The sequence below is a fragment of the Gymnogyps californianus genome, chromosome 2 (genome assembly GCF_018139145.2).
Source record: "Gymnogyps californianus isolate 813 chromosome 2, ASM1813914v2, whole genome shotgun sequence".
Classification (NCBI taxonomy): domain Eukaryota; kingdom Metazoa; phylum Chordata; class Aves; order Accipitriformes; family Cathartidae; genus Gymnogyps; species Gymnogyps californianus.
In genome coordinates, this window is record NC_059472.1 from 118,663,565 (window position 1) to 118,686,511 (window position 22,947).

Here is a 22,947-nt window from a genome sequence, read left to right on the forward strand (position 1 = left end):
GGGTACAGTTTCACACGGGTTATGCCTGCAACCACCTGGGAATTTTACCAAATTTTCCCCTCTGCATTCCCCCATCTAAGCTTTAGTCATTTTTCCTGGCTTTGGTGTCACTATTTTCAGCATGTGCTGTCTTCCAGTGACATCTAGGGATAGAGACTGGAAATAGCAAGCTGTCCATTTACATAAGCATTGTTTAAAACATATTTCAAGCTGATAAAACTGGTTTGTTCGATAGAGACCGATTATTTAACTTCTTTTTAAAAAAAAAAAAAAAAAAGGCCAGGAGTCCCCTATCTCCCCCCAGAAACTTAAAAAAAATTTTCTCATGGCAGAATTTGTATTTTTAAAAATCTTTTCTTGTAATCTCCTAGTAACTATTTGTAAAACTACAATGGACACAAACCTATAGATCTTAAATAAGCCAATGGCTGAAGGAACAGTTGCAATTAAGACCAAGGGAGAAGCATCTCACATGTTTTGCAGAGTACTCCCCAAGGCCCATTCCTCAGCACATGTGCATTAGCATTAATTTCATAAAGTGATAACAGAGACATGGCACTGATTGACATAATGTTTCACTCTGGTACAAAGAATGCAAGCAAGATGAAGACTTTTCCGTACTAAAAACAAAGCACATGAAAAGGGAAAAAGTCATCGGGAGGACAGAAACACTTTGAGGTCAAAAGAGCAAGCAAGTTGCTTCATGTAGCTGGATCTATTATTTAGTCATTGCTACTACTACTAATTTACTCATTACATTTATACGTCAGTCCTCTGGTCACAAATCAGAGAGTCACCATGCTTGGTGTTTCACCTACATAGGACAATGATATGGGCCCTGACCTGGAGATCTTACCTGCAGGGCAAGACACAAGCGATGGATGGGAGGCAGCAGAGCAGAGGGAACGGTGGCTCCATCCAGACTGCTTTGTAGCCGGGCTTGATGTCAGACTTGAGCCGGCGGTGTTGAACAGCTTGTTCCTGTAGGAACAAAGCCGAAGCAGCAGCAAGTCTTCCCGCTGTGCCTTCATTTCTTTACTGGAGGAGCAGGCAGGCTTCCTCCAGAGCGTAGCCAGGGACAGGCAAGCAGGGTTAGATAGAAAAATGCACTATGTGCCTGTGTAATACATCACATCAAAGATGCAGAAACGTATAGGCTAGCTCTTTTAAAACAGATTTTGTGCGATTGTACAATCTACATCTGCTCTGGATTTCCCTCTGTAAAGTTAGACTTCCTAATTCTTCACGATCCATGAGAACAACAGAATCCTGCGCTAATTCATGCCTGGACCTTTGGAGAACCCGCAAAAATATGTGTCTCTGATGGCAGGAGGAAACGTGGAACATATTCTCAGAAGAAGACATCACAAGAAGTGCTTATACATGTGCCAGGGCCTTGTATGTCCAAACCCAAAGTATTTAAATCTGCTCACATGGAAAAACAGTGTGGAGAGGGTGGGGACAGAGGCAAGCTGGTGGTTTTTCAAGATCTTTTGGTCCGATCAGATGGAGCTGTGCCAGCTGAAGGCCAAATTGCAGCAAACAGGAAAAACTCTGACCAAAAGTAAAGGTCAAGTAAACTTTTGAAAAATAAGTTTCAGTGGATGCTTCGCCAGTATCAGCACCACAAGATGCGATCCTGAAAATATGGTCTGTCCACTTCTATTAACTTCAGGGCAATTTCTCTTGATACGCATCTGCGAAGGAACTGGAAAAAAGTCCATCCCTTTGCTCCCAGCATCCACTTTGCCAGATCACTTAACCACTACAGAAAGTAGAAATTGCAAGCCAAACCTTTTGTTTCTGTTTTTTGCCACCTCTGCTGTTCCCATCACACAGCAGTGCTGCTCAGCAGCCAGAGCCGGCAGCCCATACTGGGGCAGTCACACGCAACTTGCACATTCCTGGCGCTCACGAGCACAGCACCATTTGCAGCAGGCTTTCCGAAAGCTCACGTAACCCGTGCTGTGCCTTCCCCATGTGGACCTGGGAGACAGCACTGCTTCAGGGCTGATTTGGGGCACTGAAATAAATACAGCACGAACTCTTCTGGGCAGGAAATGCCTCTTCAGGCAACGTCAAGATAGGCTTCAATTTTAATAGCTCCTTTGCAGAAATGTAATGCCCAAATCATGCACTTGGAAGATTCTTACATTGTCTCCTTACATTAAATTGTTTCAGCTAAGCTTTCCTTTTAAAGCATCCCTAATGCCCTAATAACACATCACCACCTTCTTTGCATAACAGCCTGTAGAGGCTCGAGACAGCTATATAAGGGGTATTACCATTTTAAGCAAGTTTCCTTTGCATTCCTACTGCCTGTAGCCTCATCCAGCAATATGCAGCTGCTAGCAACAGAGTACTCCTGCTTTTGTATATAAAATTGTGTCCTCAGATGTTCGTTTGCTGTCTTCTGAATGTTGGCTTTGATGATTTCTAAAACATTACAGGTTTGTTTGGGTTTTTTCCCCTGTAAATCTCCACAGCAGACAACTGTCAATTTTCCCTGTTCAAAGGGTACCGCCCTGAAGTTGTTAGGATACTACTTTTATCAGACAGACAAAAAGTTAATAAAGGACTGTAGGGACAGACCCACAGTAGATGTCCATCTCTGTGTGGTCAGATCACATCCCATGACCAGAGTGCTCTGGTACTTTGAATTTATTGCCAGAGACCCGGCCGTGTATCAGTCTGAAGTGCTGTGAGAACCAGCCAAGACCTGGAAATGGCGCAGCTGCCTCTGTGCAGTGCAAACCACAAGGCAGCAGATGCTGCTGCGTTCAGACTGGCTTCAGGTGGAGGCAACCTGAAGGGCTCTGCATTGCTCTACTTGGAAGCAAGATGCAGACACCTCCTTCCCTCTCACGCTCTGCAGAAACCCTTTTTATCTTCCATAGCGTTACTGAAGAGTGATCTCATTTCAGTGTGACTTAAGCCAGAACTGAAACTGACTTCTACTACCAGGAGAAATGAAACAATTTGATGACCCCAAGAGATGTCCCTCCGCTCGGTGCCCTTTAAAAAAAACCTCAGCATGCAAGGCAGTGATGGGTGAGGACTCCCAGCCCAGCTACTTTCAAACACAGCACTGTATTTTTTATGCAGTAAAACGACTACTGGACAATCAGAAAGTTTCTCCATGCCACTGCAAAGTCTTACCTAAAGGAAAGGTAGGCAAGGAAGGAAAATACTCTTCTTTCAATATTCCCCATAAGGACCTTTTTCATACTGAATTCTCACTCATATAAATGATCTTGAATAATGCATGGATTAATTTACAGGTTACTATTTACTAAAGGAACCTGGACAGTGGTTTTGTTCTGTATCTTCAAGTCCTAATCCAGATCTGGGCTTTGAGTTACAGGTGTAACTCAAAGATACTGACAAGTATCAGTTTGCAGGGCCATCTTTTTCACCAGTGTTACTGAGTACAGATGTGTTGATACCACCCATGTCTGTTTATCAAGGTGTAGCCCATCACTCATCAGGAGGTACACCCATCACATGAGTATCTAACTTTCTCTGTTGGAGAGTAGCTAAAGGCTGCTTCCTCTACCACAGGGGCTGCCCTTCAGTAGATTTTTCCAGCAGGACTCTTGGGAATAGACCATTTTTAACCTTTCTTACCCCAGAACTATTCTCTGATTACACATCAATGCATTTATGTCATTTGCTGGGTCGACCTAAAAGAGCAACCTTCTAGTTCATTTGCAGGACAGCTACTGAAACAACTGCAGCGCCACCTCTTCCACAGGGTTAGCTGTCCCATCATGATACCCAAGGCTTGTTTGTCTGTACTGTAGGAACAGCACTGTTTCCCTGTCCGATTGTAAGAGGGACCACAAACACAGCTGACAGCTAAATCCTGTCTTTGAGGAGCATGACCATTCTACTTGCAACCACATCCACTGAATTCAGCTACTCATAACTTGGAGAACTGACCTGGATCATGGGGGTTTTTTGCTGCATAATCATAGCAAAGATGGCTTAAAATGGAAAAAAAAAAAGCATTTATTATATACACAAGTACTTTTAATCAGACCCCAAATTAATTTCAGAAATGTGCTGTCACATTTCACAGATGCAAGAAATTCTAAAATAGCTGAGACTAAACTTGAGCACACGTTACTGGCTTCATCTTAAAACACTGTGCATTTTGCTTATTCAAGAAATTAGATGATCCTCTTCTACCCAAAATTTTAGACCTCAAGCCAATATGATCATATTGTTTTAGAGCTATGATATCCTAGGACAAGTCACAATATTTTTTAGTTGGTTAGATTATGGTAGAAATTTTAAAGAGGAAATAAAACATTTCTTGAAGAAATCAAAGCTGATTACAAGAGGATCACATCAATCACTATTAAATTACACTACTGCTATCTTCCACCAAAAAAAAAAAATCCTCCTTAATAACAGCATGGAATTCCATTTGTTTTAGAAAAGCATACATAAAATAACATTGGTACATTTTATTTCAAAAGATTTTGTTGTCTCAACTCTCTAGCAATACTCCAATACAGGTTAAGACTTGTTCATAAAGAGATCAATCACAGGCATGTAGCAAACATTAAAAAGGCATGCCAAGTACAAATCCTCTTTTATTTTTTTTAATGTAAACTAGAAACAGTAGGCATGAAGCAACTGTACAGCAAACAAAACAACTATGTCATTTTTCCCTTATTCATCTCAATAGCTTTTGATCTGGCAGCTGGAAAATAACCCTCATGTTGCTGTGCATGGGGGACATGTTCCTAAATAAACGGATGCATGGAGAGTCTTAGGAGAAAGGCAGATTCTTTGTACTTAAATACACATGACCCTCTAAGACCACTTCCATTTCCCTAGTGGCAGCAGCACACTAATTAGAGGAACACTCAGTGACACTAATAAACACTGAACACACCAAAAGTGACAGTAAACCTCCCCATTCTTTAACTGGCTAAATACCAATCTTGTATAAGATCTTAGAAAAACTACAAACAGGATATTACACTACAGCAGGGATATCTGCTTACTGGGAAGTCTGTAAATACGTATGCATCTTCAGGGTAACTACATACTGATTATAAGCAGAATGGCAGTGTAGAACAAAATGCAGAGCTCTGCTTAATTATTATTTTTTCAAATAAAAATGCTTCAACAACTCTTCACAATTTTAAGTTTTATAACAGCTTTAGACATATTTAGAACCTTAAATGCCAAACTCTCAAGGAAGTTTAGTTAGGATTTTTACAGATACAGAAACAGAAATAACAATGTTATAGAGCTCTGGCAGTCCAGGAGAATCTAAGTTAATGAAAACAGACTTAAGATATAAACTTATTTCCTAAGGTTTTTTTTTTGTGGGGATCCCTCCTCCCTCCACAAAAAACTTCTCCAGAACAAAATGCTTTTCATTTAGGCTGTGCAAGAATGTAGTGCAGGAAGGAAGGTTTAAGCAAAGCCATTGAACCAATGAATAGTATGCACACACAACCTAGGCACTATTCTTTTCAAAGGTTCTTTCACTTGAGAAAATTATTGCTCATCTGCCCATAGTTGTGCTCTTCACACTCATCTCTGAAACACACGGTCAGATTTAGCAGACCACAGGTGAAGATCAAGGGCCTGACAATTCACACAACAAGAAGTAGGCAGCTTACAGACTTAAATTACTAAATCTCATCTTGTACAAACAAGGATTGCTACCACCATTTGGGAAGCAATAGTTTCATTGTTCATAGCTGCATTAAGTAGATGTAGGCTCTGAACAGACAATTCAATGAATTTATTTATGCAACACCTTACTCCAGTTATCAGCTAAAAGTCAGCCACAACAGCCCAATATAACTATGCACAGCAAGGCTGTGAAATTCCAACAGCAGTCCCTACATCCAATTGCAGCTTGTGGTTAAGCCTAGGTATCACTAAGGCGGCAATCTTGATTTGGAGATCTGAAGGACACAGACTTCACAACATTACAACAAAAAGAAGCCATGACTCTTTGCAGTCTGAGCTTGTCCAGTCTCAACCCACCTACTAGTGGGTTTTAAAAGTGTTTTCTATTATTAGCTCCCTTTTACTGCCTCAACAATTATGGGCCACATCCTTTACCATTTTTTAACCTATTTCAGTATAGATGGAAAGACTGAAACCTGCCTTCACTGTGAAAACAGGTTTTCATGGCAGAAATTTAAACAGTTCTTTCCCAAAGTCTTCCATGTTTTTCAGCATTCTTGAAAGACAGACAGATATTCCAAATAGGCTGAGCTTTGACAAAGAAGTTTCAGTGTAAGATGATAAAAAATGAGATTGTTGAAGCCTTTCCTCTAGAACATGCAAAGAGGCTTGGGCTTGTAACAAGGCTAGTGACAAGCTCAGAGACACTGTTCTAGTTTAAAACACTTCAAGGACAAAAATTTCTGCTTTTCTTCTAGAAAGATTGTTTGTTCCCACAACAAATCTCATCTATTTAAACTTCAAATGTGTTACTTCTTATTCCCTCTCCTTTTAATTTTGCCCTTCAAAGGTCAAAACACAAGCAGCTCCGCTAGAGCATAAAAACCAAGCCACCTATCAACTGCAGGGGTCCTCCCATCAGAAAGGACTTTTAAACAAGGAGGAGAAAACAAAGGTTTTTCTTATTTATTCCAAGCAGAATGACTATGGAGAAATGACTCAAGCTTAGGTAGTAAAAGTTAATGGAATGCCATCTGAAATGAAGACTGACTCAGTAACACATGAGACTTGCTAATCATTTGTTAATCTCCAATTCAAAACCCACTAGAAGTACTCATGTAGCACCAGTGAAATAGGAGAAGATACTGCTTGTTTTTCCTCTTGGACAGGAGAACAAGCTTTAAATGAGAATGTCAGTTTTTCTGGCATTTGATAAAATGAAAATCACCAAGTGCTGTGTACCCCCAAAGGATTAATTACTTTAGCATCTATGAATCAGGACTAGGTAAACTTGCAGTACAATGATTTTATTCTGCTAATGTGTAAGACTTGCATAAGACTTATTCTTTGGATTTTCGTTCTGTGTGCTGGTATTTCATGTTTTGCAGCAGGCACTCCCTCCTCCTCCTCTTGAAAATATTATACCTTAACAGTATACAATCTTCTGGAACATCCTTTCTCTGGAACAGTTAAGATCTGTAACACCAGGCAGAATTTGTGGAGCTTGAGAGACTGGATACTGGATTCTTACAGGTGGAATTGTCTAGACCAGACAGAGAAAGAAATTGTCATATGAATGCTCTATACTGCTCCCCTAATGTTGCTAGTGCCATAAAGGTTCATATCTGAATTCAGAAATCTTAAAAAAAAAAAGGTTCAAATGAGTTAAAATTGGGCATTTCTGTTTAGAAAGGTAGGTCTGAACAGGAAACAAAGTATAGGCACAGGTGACATTAAATAGTACAGTTTTGCCTATTCTTGATGTTTACTTCGGTAGTCATCAATTATTTTCTTCTGAATAAGTTTTATTAATGTCTTAGCGGTGAAGAAATGTCTCTTTCTTCCTTTCCAGAGAAAACATGATATTACAAGAAGTTTTTTTTAACACTTCCCACTATTCTTATGGTTTCCCAGCTCAGCATGTTTTGAATTGTTTCAGAGAAAACTTCCATGTCTATCTCACAAGGAAGGCAAGATCTGCATGTTTCACTAAATGAAGTCATTTCATTCTGTAAAGAGACATGTCTTAAAAGCAGAATACCAAATGCCTACAGCTAACTAAAACTAGATGAAAAGCATGGTGGAACAAACCTATTATAACTTCAGACAACAATGAATGAATTGCCTGCTAGAAAAGTAGGCCAAATCAGCTTTCTGTAGTAACACCCAAACCCCACTACAAAACCTTCCATATTAACCATTAATCACAGCAAAACTTTTCATACCAGTAAAAAATAAAGGGTTAGTGTAGAGCCTGTTCCCTTCCTTACTTCTGCAGCTGACACTACCAGCTAATTAAAGTACTCTGCTTGCCAACATTAAATGCACAGTCATGGCAGAAGCCAACTCAGTGTCTTTCCCCTTCACTCAGTGACAGAAGAGACACAAAATCCCATGCATTTCCTTCAAATGTTTTGGGAATACTATGTAAGACCTCATGTTTAGCATGTTCTCAGTAATAGCAGCCTTAAGGAGTTCAGCTTATTTTAGTCCTACTATGCTTAACACTAATACTTCATAGTCACTGCAGTAAATTTTAGAAAAGATCCAGTTACTCAGCAAACAACTTACGTCTTATCATGCTGCTACTAAGATACACCTACACAAGACTTTAAAGCTCTAGTCTTACAGCTACAGGATAAGATCACATCAAGCTAATCTACTGATTAATTAGCTAATACTTCATCATGTAGATTTTCCAATTTATTCAATCAGCAGTGAGCTACACTTGCAACAAAACAGTTTAGCCATTCTTTAGTAAGGCTGCTGTGCTAGTTTAAAACTTAAGCTAAAGCATTTCAGATATCCCAGAAAATATATGAATAAACTTTTATTTTTAAGCAACAACACACACTATTTTAATACAACCCACACATTTAAGTCAGGTGGAGAGTACTAAACTGAACAATCATGGCTAAAACATTTCCATTGGAAATGTGTTAAAGTTCACAAGTGTCTTCATTACCACCTTACTGAGGTTTTCTTATGTGTTTCTAGTCTACACACCACATGTTTCGTGCAGTCATGCAAATCTGAATCAAATTTTAAATGTTCAGGTAACAGGGAAGTCCATTCACTGCAAAGATTCATTTTTCACAGAAGAGCCAGGCTAGGTAAGACCAAACACTGCAGGGTTCTTCATGAGAGTACAGGTATTTTAGAAGCCATGAACTTTCAGTTGTTCTTCCTTGACAATGCCAATCTAAAGGAGAAAAGCAAAATATTTCAGTAAAGCTTACATGCTTAGGATATTACAGTGATATCAAGTTACCACAATCTCACACTTTGATTAAAGAAACTGCAATACCGTATATACTCAATAAAGCAGTCTTCTAGTTTCCAGAATGTTTCTGGGCCAAGCAGAAGAATTGACTACACAAAAAAGAAAGTCTTATCAGACATCTGACTTGTTCTGTAGTCCTAACACTTATTCTTTGACAGTGTAACATCTCTGCATCATGATTTGTATCAGTAAGCCTCTTTCCTCTATACCGTTTTCAGTCTCAGAATTATGGTTTGCATCCAACACTTGATTTTTTACAAATGAAGAACTCAAGTTGCACTGCCAGAAAACAAGTGGTATGTTCTAGCAGGGTAAATGCATTCTACAGTGCTTTGATTCTTACCAGAGGTTTACTCTCATTCTGCAAGTGTCATTTTACTTTTTGGCTGAAAATACAAAGGAACTAGAGTGGACATCTTTAGCTGGTTAATTAACATCAGTGCCACCTGTCACACTATTGCTTCCAGAGAGGTTTAGATATTTATCTGCAGTCTCTCACCTCCAAGAGAAATTGGCAAATGTTCTTCCTCTGGTCACCTTGAAGCTGGATAACTTCACCGTATTCAGGATGTTCAATCACAGTACCATTACAAGCAAATTTCTAGAGAGAAACACTCATTGTAAGACATGTGATGTACATTATGATTTTGCTTAGTAAGTCTTTTCAGCAGAATTTTGTCACAGAAGCTGCTTACTAAATTCTGATGCCAAGCAAGGCAAAGGCTAGATCTATTTTACACTGGTTTTGAGAGCAAATGGAATATATCTGCTGATGCATACAAACACAAACTAAGCTGCTGATGGTAAATTCAGGCAAAGACAGGATTAGCTACTGCGCAGAAGGAACTGGCCAACACTCATTACAAGAATGGAAAAAAAAGTCATAAGATACAGCCTTTCAACTCCACGCTATTTTAAAATAAATATTTTCATCCTGGCAAAACTCAAGATCTCTATTTTCAACAGCAACGCAGCTATGACAGAAGCAGGAATGCAAAACCAGTTCTACTTTAGACTGATTTTATTCTTCACATCAACACAGCCAGGTATCTGTGAAATTTTAATGAAACATTCAGAATATATTTTATTTACTTCTTTATAGGAAAGAAACATTTGACTTTTTAGCAAGAATCAGTGTCACTAGACACTGATAGGAGTTTTGAGAAAGACAGGGAAAGGGATCAACCTGAATATGAAAGTGATGTGCACTGGCAAGAATGAAATAAAACAAATATTCTGTTAGTTAGTATTAAAAGCTATCATACTCCTTCATATAATATCTTTATTATCAAATCAAATCAGCAATTTCACCTTTTTGAAAGCTTTCACAAGTTTCTTCTTGTCATAATCATCTGCAATTCCCTGAACAGTTGTTAGTGTCTTTCTTCCGTTTCGTTGCTGGATCCTTATATGAATGTAATCCTCAGTCCCCGCCGGGAGTAAGTCGTCACCCTTTGTTGCATCAGCAAAGGGGTCTGCAGGAGGAAAAAGATTCATTTAATTCCCACAAAGGAAAACACCCAAGCTCAAAACTAAGATGTAAGTTTCTCACTTCACGAAGAGCTTTATTTAGGGGATAATCTTGCTGTTTTCTCCCTGTTTAAAAATACACTGTTAAAATCAGAGTACCTTTTTCTACAGCTGTATTACGTCTCACCAGCCTACTAATTCAGCGTAGCGCTCTCAACTATCATGCATCCAGTTTCTTCAATGCCTTCCCAGATACAATTTTCAGCTACAGTATCAATTTACTTCACCATTTCTTGCAAACTGTAAATCCTGAATCTCTGAACCTGAAAACATGGTTCCGAGAGAACATCAAGTGCACATAAGTTTTAGACAGCCACATGCATTTTAAGTGAAATACAGAAGTCATATCTTTTATCAGATCAACTGATAAGTACAGACAAATAAAAAAGCTCTTGTACACACACTCCTTTACAGGTCCAGAACAGAAGTCTTATACCGTGACAACTACCACACTACCAGCATCTTAAGGCATGGACGTAATTCTTGGCTACTAATGTAAACAAAACACAGCAACAGACACTAACAAATGTCAGAGGCTGTCTGTAAACCAGCACCCCTCTGCCAGTCAGTAGTTTCAGGCAAGAATTGTAACAAAATTAATTTAGGCTTTGACTATAGAAAGGTCAGTTCTCAAATTCTTCCAAGCTTAAATTTATCTAGTACAGGTGAAACAGGAAGGCATTTAGGAAGAAGAAGGGTTTCTGGGTTATACTTCTTATTTTCTGTTCTCCACAAAAACATATTTAACACTCACTCTATCAAGAAATTTGATAGCCCTAAAAGTTTCCTAATCAGTAGCTCCAAATAAATTTTGAAGCATGAAGTACTTTAAGTACTATTTTTTTAAGACAAATCACAAGTAATTTTTTGATACTAATCAGAATCATATTCAAGAGTCCGATCTTCAGAAAGTGTAGGTTCAACAGCCATGCAAGCTACAATTTCCCAACCTTCCATTCAAAACTGCAACCTAAAAACACTGATCAAGTTTCACCATCCACTCGAAACAAATGCCGCAAAACACTAAAACTTCAGCAGAAATAGGAATAGAAGTAGTTCAGCTCCAGACAGACTGACCCTTGTAGAAACAAGAATGACAAGACCATTAAAGGCACTGAAAGCAGCATGAGGATGCAAGCACCACAGGAAAGAAGTATAGCACGGGGAAGCTTGACTGGCTTAATTTCTACCAAGGCGTTTGTTAAAACATGCTGAATTTCACTGTGCCCCACAGCTTGTGTAGCAAACACTAATATAAAATTCCAGTCAAAGAAAAGGTGAAAGAAGAAAGGGGACTCAGGCATGAAGATCACTTGGCAGAGTTTAGGATTCTAGGTTGGAGGTAAGCCAGCGCTGTAGGTGTTAACACTGGATCACTTCAAACAAATCCTTTGGGCAGCCCCTTCCTAAGCACAGGATCAGCTCCCAAATCGTGATTAACATAATCTCCTCATATGGCTTGTATGTGCAGAAGATTAGAGACAAAACCGAGACCAAAAGCCTGACAACATTATTGTATAAAGTGTTAACTTGCTCACTTCTGTTGCCTATAGATGAGGACGGTGGAGAACCGTGGCCCAGCATTGTAAACTTCTCTGCTAATACAAGAGAAATGACCTACCATCTGTACAGCTCAATCTATAGAAACAATACCCTTTGCAGAGCATATATCAGGTTTTGGGACATTGGTAAGGATAAGATGAGGCAGCATATCAGCAAGCAATTGGAACTGAGATGATTCCCTTCCTTAGCAGAGGATACGAACCCTAGGCTCCCTCTGCCCACAAAGATTACAACTTTGGGACTGCAGAGTTGACAGAGAAGCTCCGTTTGGGGTGCTACCAGACATTCAGGCAAACAGCGCAGTATGGGCTGTCAGAGCACAGTACACAACAGCATCTCCTCCGGGAGCGGAAAGGGAGCAGAGAGGGAGGGAGATGAGCCTCCTACCCGATGTCTCTCTGCTGCACACAGAGTGCACGTCCCGAGGCCGGCGCCACGGGAGGACAAGGACGAGCAGTCAGAGCTGCCTTTACAGAGCAAGGCGGGCAGCGCCGGGGATGGCAACACCCGCTCAGCAACGGCTTCAAAGTCACCCCGGAGGAGTGGCGGCCACCGACGCACATACCGCACCGGGGCCCTCCGGAAAGCGGGGGCAGGACGACGCCGGGGGACGGAGGCGGCAGCACAGACAGCGGGCCGAGGACGGGATGGCGGGGGCGGCCACAGCCCCGGGGTGGGTTTGCCGAGGGGGTGACTGTGGGGCTCCCTGCGGCACAAGGGGGTGGCGGGGTGCCGGCGGCTCTTACCGAAGGACTGGAGGTTCTGGATAGATGACATGCGACTCTGCGGCGAGAGGCTGGAGCAGCGGGGAAAAGGCCGCGGCTGGGTCCGCTCGGGTCACGTCTCCGGCTCCGCAGTGCCGGCGGGGGCGGGGAGCGGGGAGGGGAGGGAGCGGGGAGGGAGGGGAGGAAGCGAGGGGAGGGATAACAAAAGCAGAGGGAGGGAGGCGAATCTGAGAGGGAGGGAAGGGGGTGGGGGGGGGGGGGAGAGAGAGAGAGAAAGGAGTGAAAGGAGGAGAAAGCGCAAAGGGAAATAAAAAGGGGTGGGAGCCCCCCACCCCTCACCCACGGCACCCCGTCCCACACTACCGCTAACGGCCAGCAGCCGCCGTTTTTCCTCATAAAATGGCGGTTCGCCCGGGCCGCGCCAGGCACGTGATGGCCACCACCGCCCCCGTGCCGCCCCACGGGAACGAGAGTCCCCTCCCCGTCCCGCGGCCATGGAGCGCGGAGCGCCGCTCCGGGCCGAGGGACTACAGTGCCCAGAGTGCACCGCGCCGCGCCGGGCGGTAGCCGCGCCGAGGCGGCCGGGGGAGGAGGTGGCGGGGCCTGGGCGCTGCTTCAGGGTCGGGCTGCGTGTTGGCACGTCGCCGCCGGGGCCGCAGGTGACTGGAAATCGCCTGCTCAGCAGCCCACTTCCCCACCGGAGGGGCCCCGAAAGCAGCACTGGCGGGTGCTGCCCGCCCTCAGGGACGGCGCAGGCCCCGGCGGGGTGACGGGGCCCGTGGGGGTCCCCTCCCCGCTCGCGTGCCTTTGGCTGGGGTGGTGCCGTTTCCTGGTCTCCCTCCGTGTTTCCAGTCTAGCTCCTGTCAGCTGCTGGGCTGACTTTGTCACCGTCATCGGGAATAAACCTCTTAACACCAACGTAGCGTTAAGAAGCAGGCGTTCTCTTCATTGCAGCGTTGGATGCACGGGGGATCGCGCCACCTAACGTGCATCCCGCATACAAAAATTACAGAGTTTATATCCAGTTATCTAATTAGTAACAATTAGTAAAAACACGCCTAAGTTTACACTCATTGGCTAGTGGTAAACATTTCACTCATGACTGGTCAGTCGTATTTAAATTAACTCCGCTTGCGATGTAGATGAGCATGCATGCTCCTTACGGGGGGGGGGCCAAGTTTCTTCTGTCTTGAATTGAGTCGGTGGTCGTGCTTCCCCCTGCCGCTTTCACCTTTCCCCTCGTTACGAAGGACTTCTCCGGGTTTGGCTCATCGTGCAGTTTGTTTTGTAATTCAGTCAGCAGAGCCAGGGGTTACAATACTGATATTGAGGAGCATCTTGCCCTTTTAGCTCGTATTGTTACTTGCTAATCTTTGGTCTGTAGGCCTACTTGTCCTTGGTACGCAGACTTGCTCACCTTTGGTATGCAAGCCTGCTTGCTCTACCTGTACAAAGTTTACACAAAGGGGCCTGCTCTTCATCAAATTGTCTTAAGTCTTTTGGTAACAACTTCTCAAGCTGATCTGAAATTGGGAGAGGGCTTCCCCCTTCCCCACTCAAACATGTTGGAAAAACGCCTCCGTCAGGCCTACCTCGCTGGACAAAATGCTGCTTAACACGCACGAAGACGCTGAGGGAGCCAGTTAGCACCCCACAAACCGCCCGTGTCCCCCCTTTGCACGCAGCTCTGCGCGCTCGCCCTCCCTTTCGGGTGGGTGCTGCCAGCGAGGCGGAGCCGCTGCGTTCCCCACGCCCCAGGGTGCTGCCATGGCCGGCCGGCCACGTGGCCCCACAGGACTCCCCATTCGACAGCTGCCCGCTGACTGACTGCTAACCATTTATGTGGGGGGAGGACATCGGTGGTGTTGGGCCTGCAATGGTAAAGGGTTGCCTTTAAAAAGGTGCGCTTGCGTTACAAAGCTTGCCAGTCCTCTGGAGGTATTCAATGGCTTTGCAGATGTTCAATAACCTAAGTTGCATGGGCACAACTGCCAGAACCTATATTTCTCCTTTTTTTTTTTTTTGGCTTTTATACTAAGCTTCAGTCCTCTTAAATCAAAGGGATATTTCTCTTCTGTGATCCAAGGCCTGGATCAGCACCGCAGTAGTTTTATGAATGTCAGCGTGCGTTGGTCTAAGAAAGCTTCTGGTCCTGGCACTCTGCAAGGAAGCTTTTCTTTTTCCCTTGGTGAAAGCAAGGCCATTTGCCATGGTACAAAACCTCTGCTTACCCTTTGCTACCATCGCTGATGAAGCCTTTCACTGCAGTATGGGCTGTAGAGAAGGGTTGTCTAACTCTTTCCCAAGCAGCTGCAAAAGGCACTATCGGGACAGTAATGGGAGGCTGGGGAGATGCTAATTACAGAGCTTGAGGCGCCTGTGTCAGTCACAGAGTCATGCCACGATTCAGACAATGTCTGTGGATTAAGGACACAGAGCTAGACACTGAGAGACCTTCTGGGCAGGTTGAGCAAGCTCAGGACACCCATCCTCAGGGACATGTCCCTGGGATGTCTCCAGCACCTCTCTTAGAGAACTTACATTACTACTAATGTGGGGAATTTTTGTCTCTGATGCATTTTTGCAAACTCTACATCTCTGTGCAAGATTTTGTTGTATCTTTTGCTCTCCCATCATCATCCCATGAAACTTTTTCCCAGCAGCAAAGCAGGCCTGTCATCCCTTTTTTCCCCCAGCCACTGTTTTTTGTTACCTTGGCTGGGCCAGTACTGCTGTCTGGGGCATTGTGATGAGCCAGATCAGCAAACTGATTTGAGTTAAAAAATAAACTCAAGGGTTAAAACCTCAGATCCACTCCACTTGCATAATCCTACAACAGTTGTGCTGGGACAACCGAAGAGGACAGAGGCTGGAGACAGGCCTGGCCATGGATGAGAGGACAGCGGGTCTTCAGACACAGAACGCAAGTCTGAGTCTGCAGGTTTAGGCAAGTTCTCTGCTCACTGTGGCGGTTCTTGTGCTTACTTGGAATCCTCATGCATTTAAAATAGTTTTGTACTTCTAGTTCTCACTGCAGGGTTAACCTGGGCCTGTGGTCTCATTGGGCATCTGTGGGGTTCATTGTACAGTTTACAGACAAATGAGATTTGGTGTCTGGGAAACAACAAAGCTCCTTCATAAGCCAAGAAGATGTGACTTTGTGGTCCTTAAAACGAAACCACAATGAACAGTTCTTAAGTGCAAACCTTGACAGCTACAGAGGGAATGGAAACAAACCCTAATTGCACAGCTTGGCATGCACTGGGCAGCAATTAAAACAAAGGCGGTGGCCAGCACGCTTATTGTTCCCTTGGCAGCCTGCCGCAATGGCCACGTGCATTGGTGTGGGGTCTCTGTGGGGCTGTGTCAATGCAAAGAGCTCTCCCTCTGCTGTCCTCCTCAGAGGGAGCTGCACATCTCCGTGTCACGTCCGTCACTTAGGTCTGAGACATATACAGTCTGTGCCAGCACCTTGCACCAAACTTTGGTCACTGTGGGCAGAGACAGGTGGCATCCTGCTGGAGATGTGCTTCTCCTGCTCTTGCCCCTTGACAGCTGTCCTGAGGTCCTTTGTTCTGACTGAGTCCTTCCTGTTGCTCTTTAGCAGCCACTCATGGCAATAGACCTGTGAAAGTCCTGGTTGCGAGGGCTTCCAGCTGCACCAGACTGCAGAAAGGTGGGCCAAGCAGACATGGCACAGCAGCAAACAAAAAAGGTAGAAGCAGTTAAAATAGGTTTAAAACCTAAGGGAAAGCAAGAGGTGGGTTGCTTAGGCTGTTAAGTTTCAGATTACGGGTAATCGTCCTAGAGCGGAGGCTGGAGTTAATCTCATTTGCTAACGTCTATTAGACATCAGGGTTTAAGCAATGGATTGGGAATGAGACTCTTGCCTTTCCATGACTAATGTATAACCTGGCAACTATTGTGCTGGAAAAGAACAACATCATCTCTAATTATCTTGATCGTGGCTTCAAGCTATTTAAGTGTAATAGTTCTGAGACCTGGTTATGAATAGCAATTAGAGATCCCCTTGCTTGCCTTTTACTGTATTTCAGTTCATCTGTCAAGCTGTATGAGAATAATTAGAAGTTATTTATGACTGGATAAGATGCAGGGATTAAAACCAGGGACTCACTGGCATGCAGATGAAAAATATGACATACTGAAGCCATACAGTACACTTTTGTAAAAATTGTCACCCTAGTGCAGAACTGCACCTTCACTGGGTACCCTCAGAAGTACTTTGGCTGCCTTTTAGGAGCAACGAGTAACCCAGACCAGTGGGAGAAACTTTGTTCTTCCAGAAAATTGCTGTGTTGGAAAGATGGGCTGGGAATGCCATGAGAAAGCCTTGCATCAGGAAAAAAAACAAGTCACCCACATGGTAGGGGCTAAAGCTCTGCTTTAATTTAGGACTCTGTATGACATCTGTCTTCGCATGCGTGCACGCGCAAGGCTGCCGTTACCTTCAGCTGCCTTCAGTCCCCTCTGTAATAACCAGAATGAACAACATTGTTTTTCATTTACTACAGACACCATTCTAATATATACTACTATTATTTTCATGTGCAGCACCCTAATATTTTAAGTTTTATTCCTTAGGAGCTTTTACAAAGCCAAAATTTAATTTAATTAAGGATTGCTCCTGTAGGCAGATCCCCTGTACCTGGTCCTGCAGTCTGCCTTACCAGAAAATGGCAGGCTCGCATGCTGACCTGTCCTCTGCAACAGCCTGGAAACCCAGTCAATTACTGCTTGAAGCACGCAGTGTTCAAAGAGCAGTTTAAGTTGCCTGACAAAGTGATTGTGCATGAAATGTGCAAATGGCATGTAGCAGCACTAATTTCCATCCTGTATGTCAGCAGTGCAACTACTCTATACACAAATTCTGCTCCACTCCAATGCCAGAAGCATGCCTTTGCTGGCCTAATGTTGGCATCCTGAAAATAACGTCAAAGTGCTGGATATTTGAGAGAAAGGCGAAAATATTTCCATCGTTGATTTTTTTTTCTTGAAGTGTAATCTTCCCTGCCCCTTCTACATGACTGTACCTACAATATCCAGCTGCATTTGGAAACTGCACATCCCGAACCGCTGTGCAGAAGGCTGTCCCGTGGCTTTCTAGCAGGGAGGAAGAATAGTGAAAGTGTCAGAAGAAATCCTCCCTCTGTCTGTACTGTCAGCAGAATAGCTTTGAAGGTGGCTGTAACCATGCCAAGCCTGACTTGTATTTTTCCATCTGAGCTCAAACTCTGGTGCAAAGCCTCCACAGTGTGCTGAGGAAGGGCTTGGGGATACTGGCTGATGTCCTGAGCTGTAGCCCATGCTTGAGCTGCCCAGCTGCTAATGAGTTGTTCCAGTAAGCATGTCCTAACTGGGAGAACTGGGCAAACTGGGAATTGTGCTGGTGGTAAACACCTGGATATCCAGTCTAACTTATCAGAATCTGGGTTATATGCAGTTTGGTTTAGCATCAGTACATGGTCAGATTTCAAGATACACATGCTTGTGTTTGAAACATGTGGGGGTTCATTCCTTGCTCAATAATGATTGAAAGCAAGATGATAATTTCTGTGTTAACCAGTAGGTGGTCCTCTTTCTCAAAGAAAAAGATAGCTCCGAAATAAAGCCAGTCCTGGCTTTTCTCTGAACCTGAATGTTGGTAGAGAACGGCTTCAGTGTAAAGCTACACGTAATTAACAGTCTTATCTAGTTGCTTGAATTGACATGGTTTTCTGAATAGATTTGAATACAACTTTTCATGTATCCTCCAAACTCAATTAGTGCAACCGGGCCTCTTATCAATCATCAAATACTTCCTAGTTAATGTCAGTTAAGAATTTCCAGCTCCAGGCAGCACAAGTGTCAGTGTTATCCCCCGCCTCATTCAAGGCTAAGCAAAATCAGACCAGCAATGTTTTATTTCGTTTCACACACAGAAGTCATGCTCTACCCCAGTACAGAAGGCTGGGCAGATTCATGGGTCAGGCAGTAGTTCATGGCATTTGCAAACTATTCACGTACTGGTATGTGAAACAATGAGGGTGGTGGGCTGGAAAAAAAATGTTTGTTTCTCCATTCAGCTGCATCAAATGTCTTTGCTTTGGTGGTTTTCACCTTCTGTTTGTGGAAGGCTCCTACCAGCAAAAGAAGTACAGCAAAAAGAAGTTTTGGATTAGTTCTTTGAGCAGACTAGATGGTAGAGTTTGGCATCAAAACTGTAGTTCACTGTTGGCCCCTGGTGCTGTCTTCCCAAAGAATATTCCTCTGTGGCAGGCTCCCTGGACCTCATCCTCTTGGGTCACTCCAACCTCCAGGCAATACCTTCCCATTGCCACCATTCATCCTCCTTACCATTTCCTGTTCAGGAGCCCGACCTCTCTTTAGCCTTGGGAAGTTGCTTGCCTTCCCACAGCCCTTCACACCTGTGTATCTGCTGCCTTTCTAAGAAGTTGCATCCCACAGTGTCTCCCTGCTCAGCCATCCCACCAAGACACTGAGACACTCCAGCTAACGGCAGGCTCAGCCCTGCTCCTGGTTCCCATAATCTATGCAGGAATTTTACATGCATAAAATGTATGTGTGTGGGGCAGGGAAGTGATGGAGGCCTGAGACCTTCCCATGGGCCATCCATAAAGAAGAGAGCATGTGCCCAGCCTCTCACTCAAACACAGAAAAAGGATGGAGGTTTTAACACGCAAACCTCTGCCCCTTCACTACAGACCAAGCTGTCCTCTCAGTGATCTTCCTGGTTCACTCTTTCATGACCCCCTTTCCCCTGACAGCTCTTTCCCAGTTCCTCCCAAGTCTGAGTGGCTTTCACATTTCTGGGTTGCATGAGCTGACCTGCTTTCCTCAGCCAGAGCATAAGACCTGCTATGAATGGGATAACAAAATAAAATAAAATCACAACTGCCTGAAAAGACCCTGAGAAGTCAGAATGATTTCTGTGAAGCTTCTGACTACTATACATAGCACTCTGGTAGTTCAGTTGTGGTCTGGTGGAAAGAAATGATAACTTACAGTCAATGAGGATGGAGTAAAATAGTACTTTGGTAAAAGAGACATGCCTGATGAGGCTCATTTAAACAGACTGTCACATAGTTTATTAGTCTTCATTGCTTAGAACATTTTATAGTAGCCTTTCATGAAGGCAGAATGACTGAAAGCAAAAATGAAAAAATAAGCGCTTGAAACTGGCAAGTGGTGTGTCCACAACAGATGCATGGCCGTGATCCTTCTTGTAGCAGGGAGAGAGCTGTGAAGTCCTTGGCACACCATTTTGTAGATGCTGAGAATTTATGTGGGTTCAAGAAGCAACTGTGAAAGAAAAGTAGTCCATTTAAGGGCTACCTACCATAAAGAAACATTTGACTTGGGAAGCCTCTGGACCACCAGACCTTCTCCCGAGGGCCTGGGAGAATAGCCTAGGGTGGAATGTCAAAATATGCTCCCCTGTTTTTAGACTCTTCCCTAGGTGTTCTCTGCTGGCCACCGTCAAAATCAAGATACCGCAGTAGATGGACCTCAGGCCAGAATGAAGGCAGCTGAACATACTAGAGCATTTTAAATGCTGGCTCTCCTAATTATGATTTTTCTTTGTATGGCATATTATTTTGCAGACAGCATTTACCAATAAGCAAACCATATTAACATGAAGACATTGTACAGTTTTATTTTACATGGTAACTTCCCTCCCTCCAGAAATTACCCACTAGACATGAAGAAAGGATACCCACATTTTCTTGTCAAAATCAATGATGTGGAGAGCAGTAAGGGAAAAGTTGTACAATGCAAAACCATGAAGGGTTTTACTTACTAGGAAGATGATACCCTCTCCATGCATGCACACAAAATTAGCACAGCGGAAGCAGAGCCACCGCCTGGTTCTTGGATGCAGATTGATTTTTACGTAGGGAGTGTTTGCAAGGTTCAAAGGGAACAAGCTAAAAGGAGGTTGCTGAAGAAAGGGTGTATATACATTATTGATTGTGTTAGCTGTAGAAAGACCTTTTGTGCGATCATGGACTTGAAGTGCTCTTTGTATTTTGCAGTTGTAATCCTGAGTAGTCTGAGTAAACTCTTCAAAACTTGGATGAGGAAGACACTTCTTTTAGCTGTTACTAGGTGGAAATTGGAGAATGGCAGAGTGTTTCTCAGGCTTCTTTACCATTTGTGTTCATACACATGCCCACAGAGCAAACTATTACACATAGACGAGAAATCTATTTTAATCCCCACAATTAGTGACCATACCCCCCCAATGGTGGTGGTGAGGTCATCTGCTTGATGCCTGGATACTGAGTAAGGGCAGGGCCAGGCAAAATTTCAGTCATGCTTCCTTGTAGAAGTACCCCACAAATTGCCCCTAGGAAAAAAATAATCTCATTTCTTTTGGGAGATGGCTGCAGTGAAATAGCGTCATTTGTACTTTGAGGTTTTCCCAATGGGAAGCGTCTTTATAGAAAAACTAAACAACAGATTTGCTATTGAACTTTCACTTCTTCCTAATGGGATTGCAGCATTTCCTATCCAGTCTCAGCTTATGGACCAGGTCATGCCTCAGAGCCCCCTCTTCTAAGCACAGGTTTAAAAATTGTTTCTTCAGGTAGTCAGTCTCACTGGGAGCGGAGCACAACACTGCGTCTGCAAAGATCTCTGCAAGAGAGCCTGTGGTCCCTGGGCAGCCCAAGTAACACTTCACATCTCAGCCTCTCTGCAGGATGGTGCTGAAGGAGTGAAACACCTGCCAGTTCAACTGCTGCTCCTCTACAAACCTTCACGGTAAACATGGTCTTAGCTATTAAAGCAGCGAGATCTGTAACAGCAAGACTGCAATGACACATTAGTCAAGAGACAGAGTTAAAAATAACTGCGCAGAAGAGATGCCTATTGTAGAAATACAATATTGCTTGAGATATTAGCCTCATGCAGATGAAATTTTCTCTGCCACAAAACCGGTAAGCACCTGCTTAAGCACTGAATCACAACTGATTTCATCAGCTGCTGTGTTGTAGTATGGCCTAAAACTTAGGTGTGGGTGAGTTGACCCCAGCCGTGGGTGAGGGGCTTAATGGGACAAGGGCTGCCATCAAGTAAGATCCCAAGCAAACAGCAGAGTCGGGACAACAGCAAGAGGAACAAGGTCTGGGAAGGGGCACATGGACTGACTGCTCCAGCTTGCTGGCCCTGAGAGCTTCCCACTGTCCGTCTCCTCTTTCTCCCCACACCTCATCCCCAGCCATGAGTGTTTTCCCCCTGCAGACATGCGCTTCAGACAGAGCATCTCAGCCGGGCAGCGCAGAGAGCTTGGCTCTCTTGTGCAGAGAGCATGGCAGCCAGCGGTGCTCCAGTCTGCCCGTGTCCCCCCATCCACAGGGACATGGCAGCGGCCCCCTCCCCTCCGCTCTCCTCCTGGTGGACCAGGGGGGCCTCAGCCAGGTGTCCTGCCAGGCCCCCCCTGCAATCCCCTGGCACCGCCCTCAGCTCCTGCTCCCTGCCCTGATCAACGGCTTTCTCATAGAGCCACAGTTCTCTACCCCTCCTTTTGTAAATTTAAATTTTGCTCACTAATACTGCTGACGTCCTCCTGGTCCACCTCTTGACTCCCCCTCCCCCCTGCTTCAAGCCCACTTCCCTCCAGTATAAAAGGCACAAGCCCCCAGCAGCTGCCCTGCTTCTGCTTGGAGCAGCGGCTATCTGAGGAGCAGCTTCGGTGCAAACAGGTGAGTGCCTCCCTCTTATCCGCTTCAGTGCTTGTCCTGGCTCTTTCGTGTTGGATTTCCTTTTTTCTTTTTGGGCTTTAGCTTTTCTACACTAATGTACCAGCTGTGCTCTGTGCTCAGTAACTTCTGCCCAGTTTTTGCAGTGAAGGAGACCGTGCTGAGGCAACACGGCTGAACCCGCAGGCAGTCTTGTGCCCCTGCAGGGAGAGCACATGCAGGAGCCTGCAGCACAGCAGTGCGCCTTTCGTGCCACTCAGCCCTGAAATGAGCCATGGTCCCAGGCCTGGATTCACCCGGGATTTAATCTCTTGTGGGGATTTCCAATGCTGCTTTCAAACATGAAAGCTATTCGCTTTTGCATTGGAGGGGGTGTACACAGCCGCTGATCTCGAGCAAGATGCTTTTTTAGGGTTTAAAGTCTTAATAGCACCTTGTCTTCTGAGGACATCCATGGTAGGTT

The 22,947-nt window shown here is 44.2% G+C and overlaps 1 protein-coding gene across 2 annotated transcripts; it reads right to left on the reverse strand.

Moving 5' to 3' along the window:
* Positions 1–4,583: 4,583 nt before the first annotated feature.
* Positions 4,584–13,079, reverse strand: EIF1B (eukaryotic translation initiation factor 1B). 2 transcript variants are annotated; one of them, XR_007766035.1, is made up of 5 exons: positions 12,784–13,079; positions 10,256–10,419; positions 9,444–9,545; positions 8,668–8,863; positions 4,584–7,204 (listed from the first exon to the last, which is right to left on the reverse strand). XR_007766035.1 is itself a non-coding variant. In XM_050891196.1 (4 exons), the coding sequence occupies exons 1-4, from the start codon at positions 12,812–12,814 to the stop codon at positions 8,819–8,821; spliced, it is 342 nt and encodes a 113-aa protein (XP_050747153.1). In that variant the 5' UTR covers positions 12,815–13,079; the 3' UTR covers positions 8,476–8,818. The 2 variants fall into 2 exon arrangements, 1 of the variants encoding a protein (XP_050747153.1); XM_050891196.1 differs by lacking the exon at positions 4,584–7,204 and having other exon boundaries at positions 8,476–8,863.
* Positions 13,080–22,947: the final 9,868 nt, after the last annotated feature.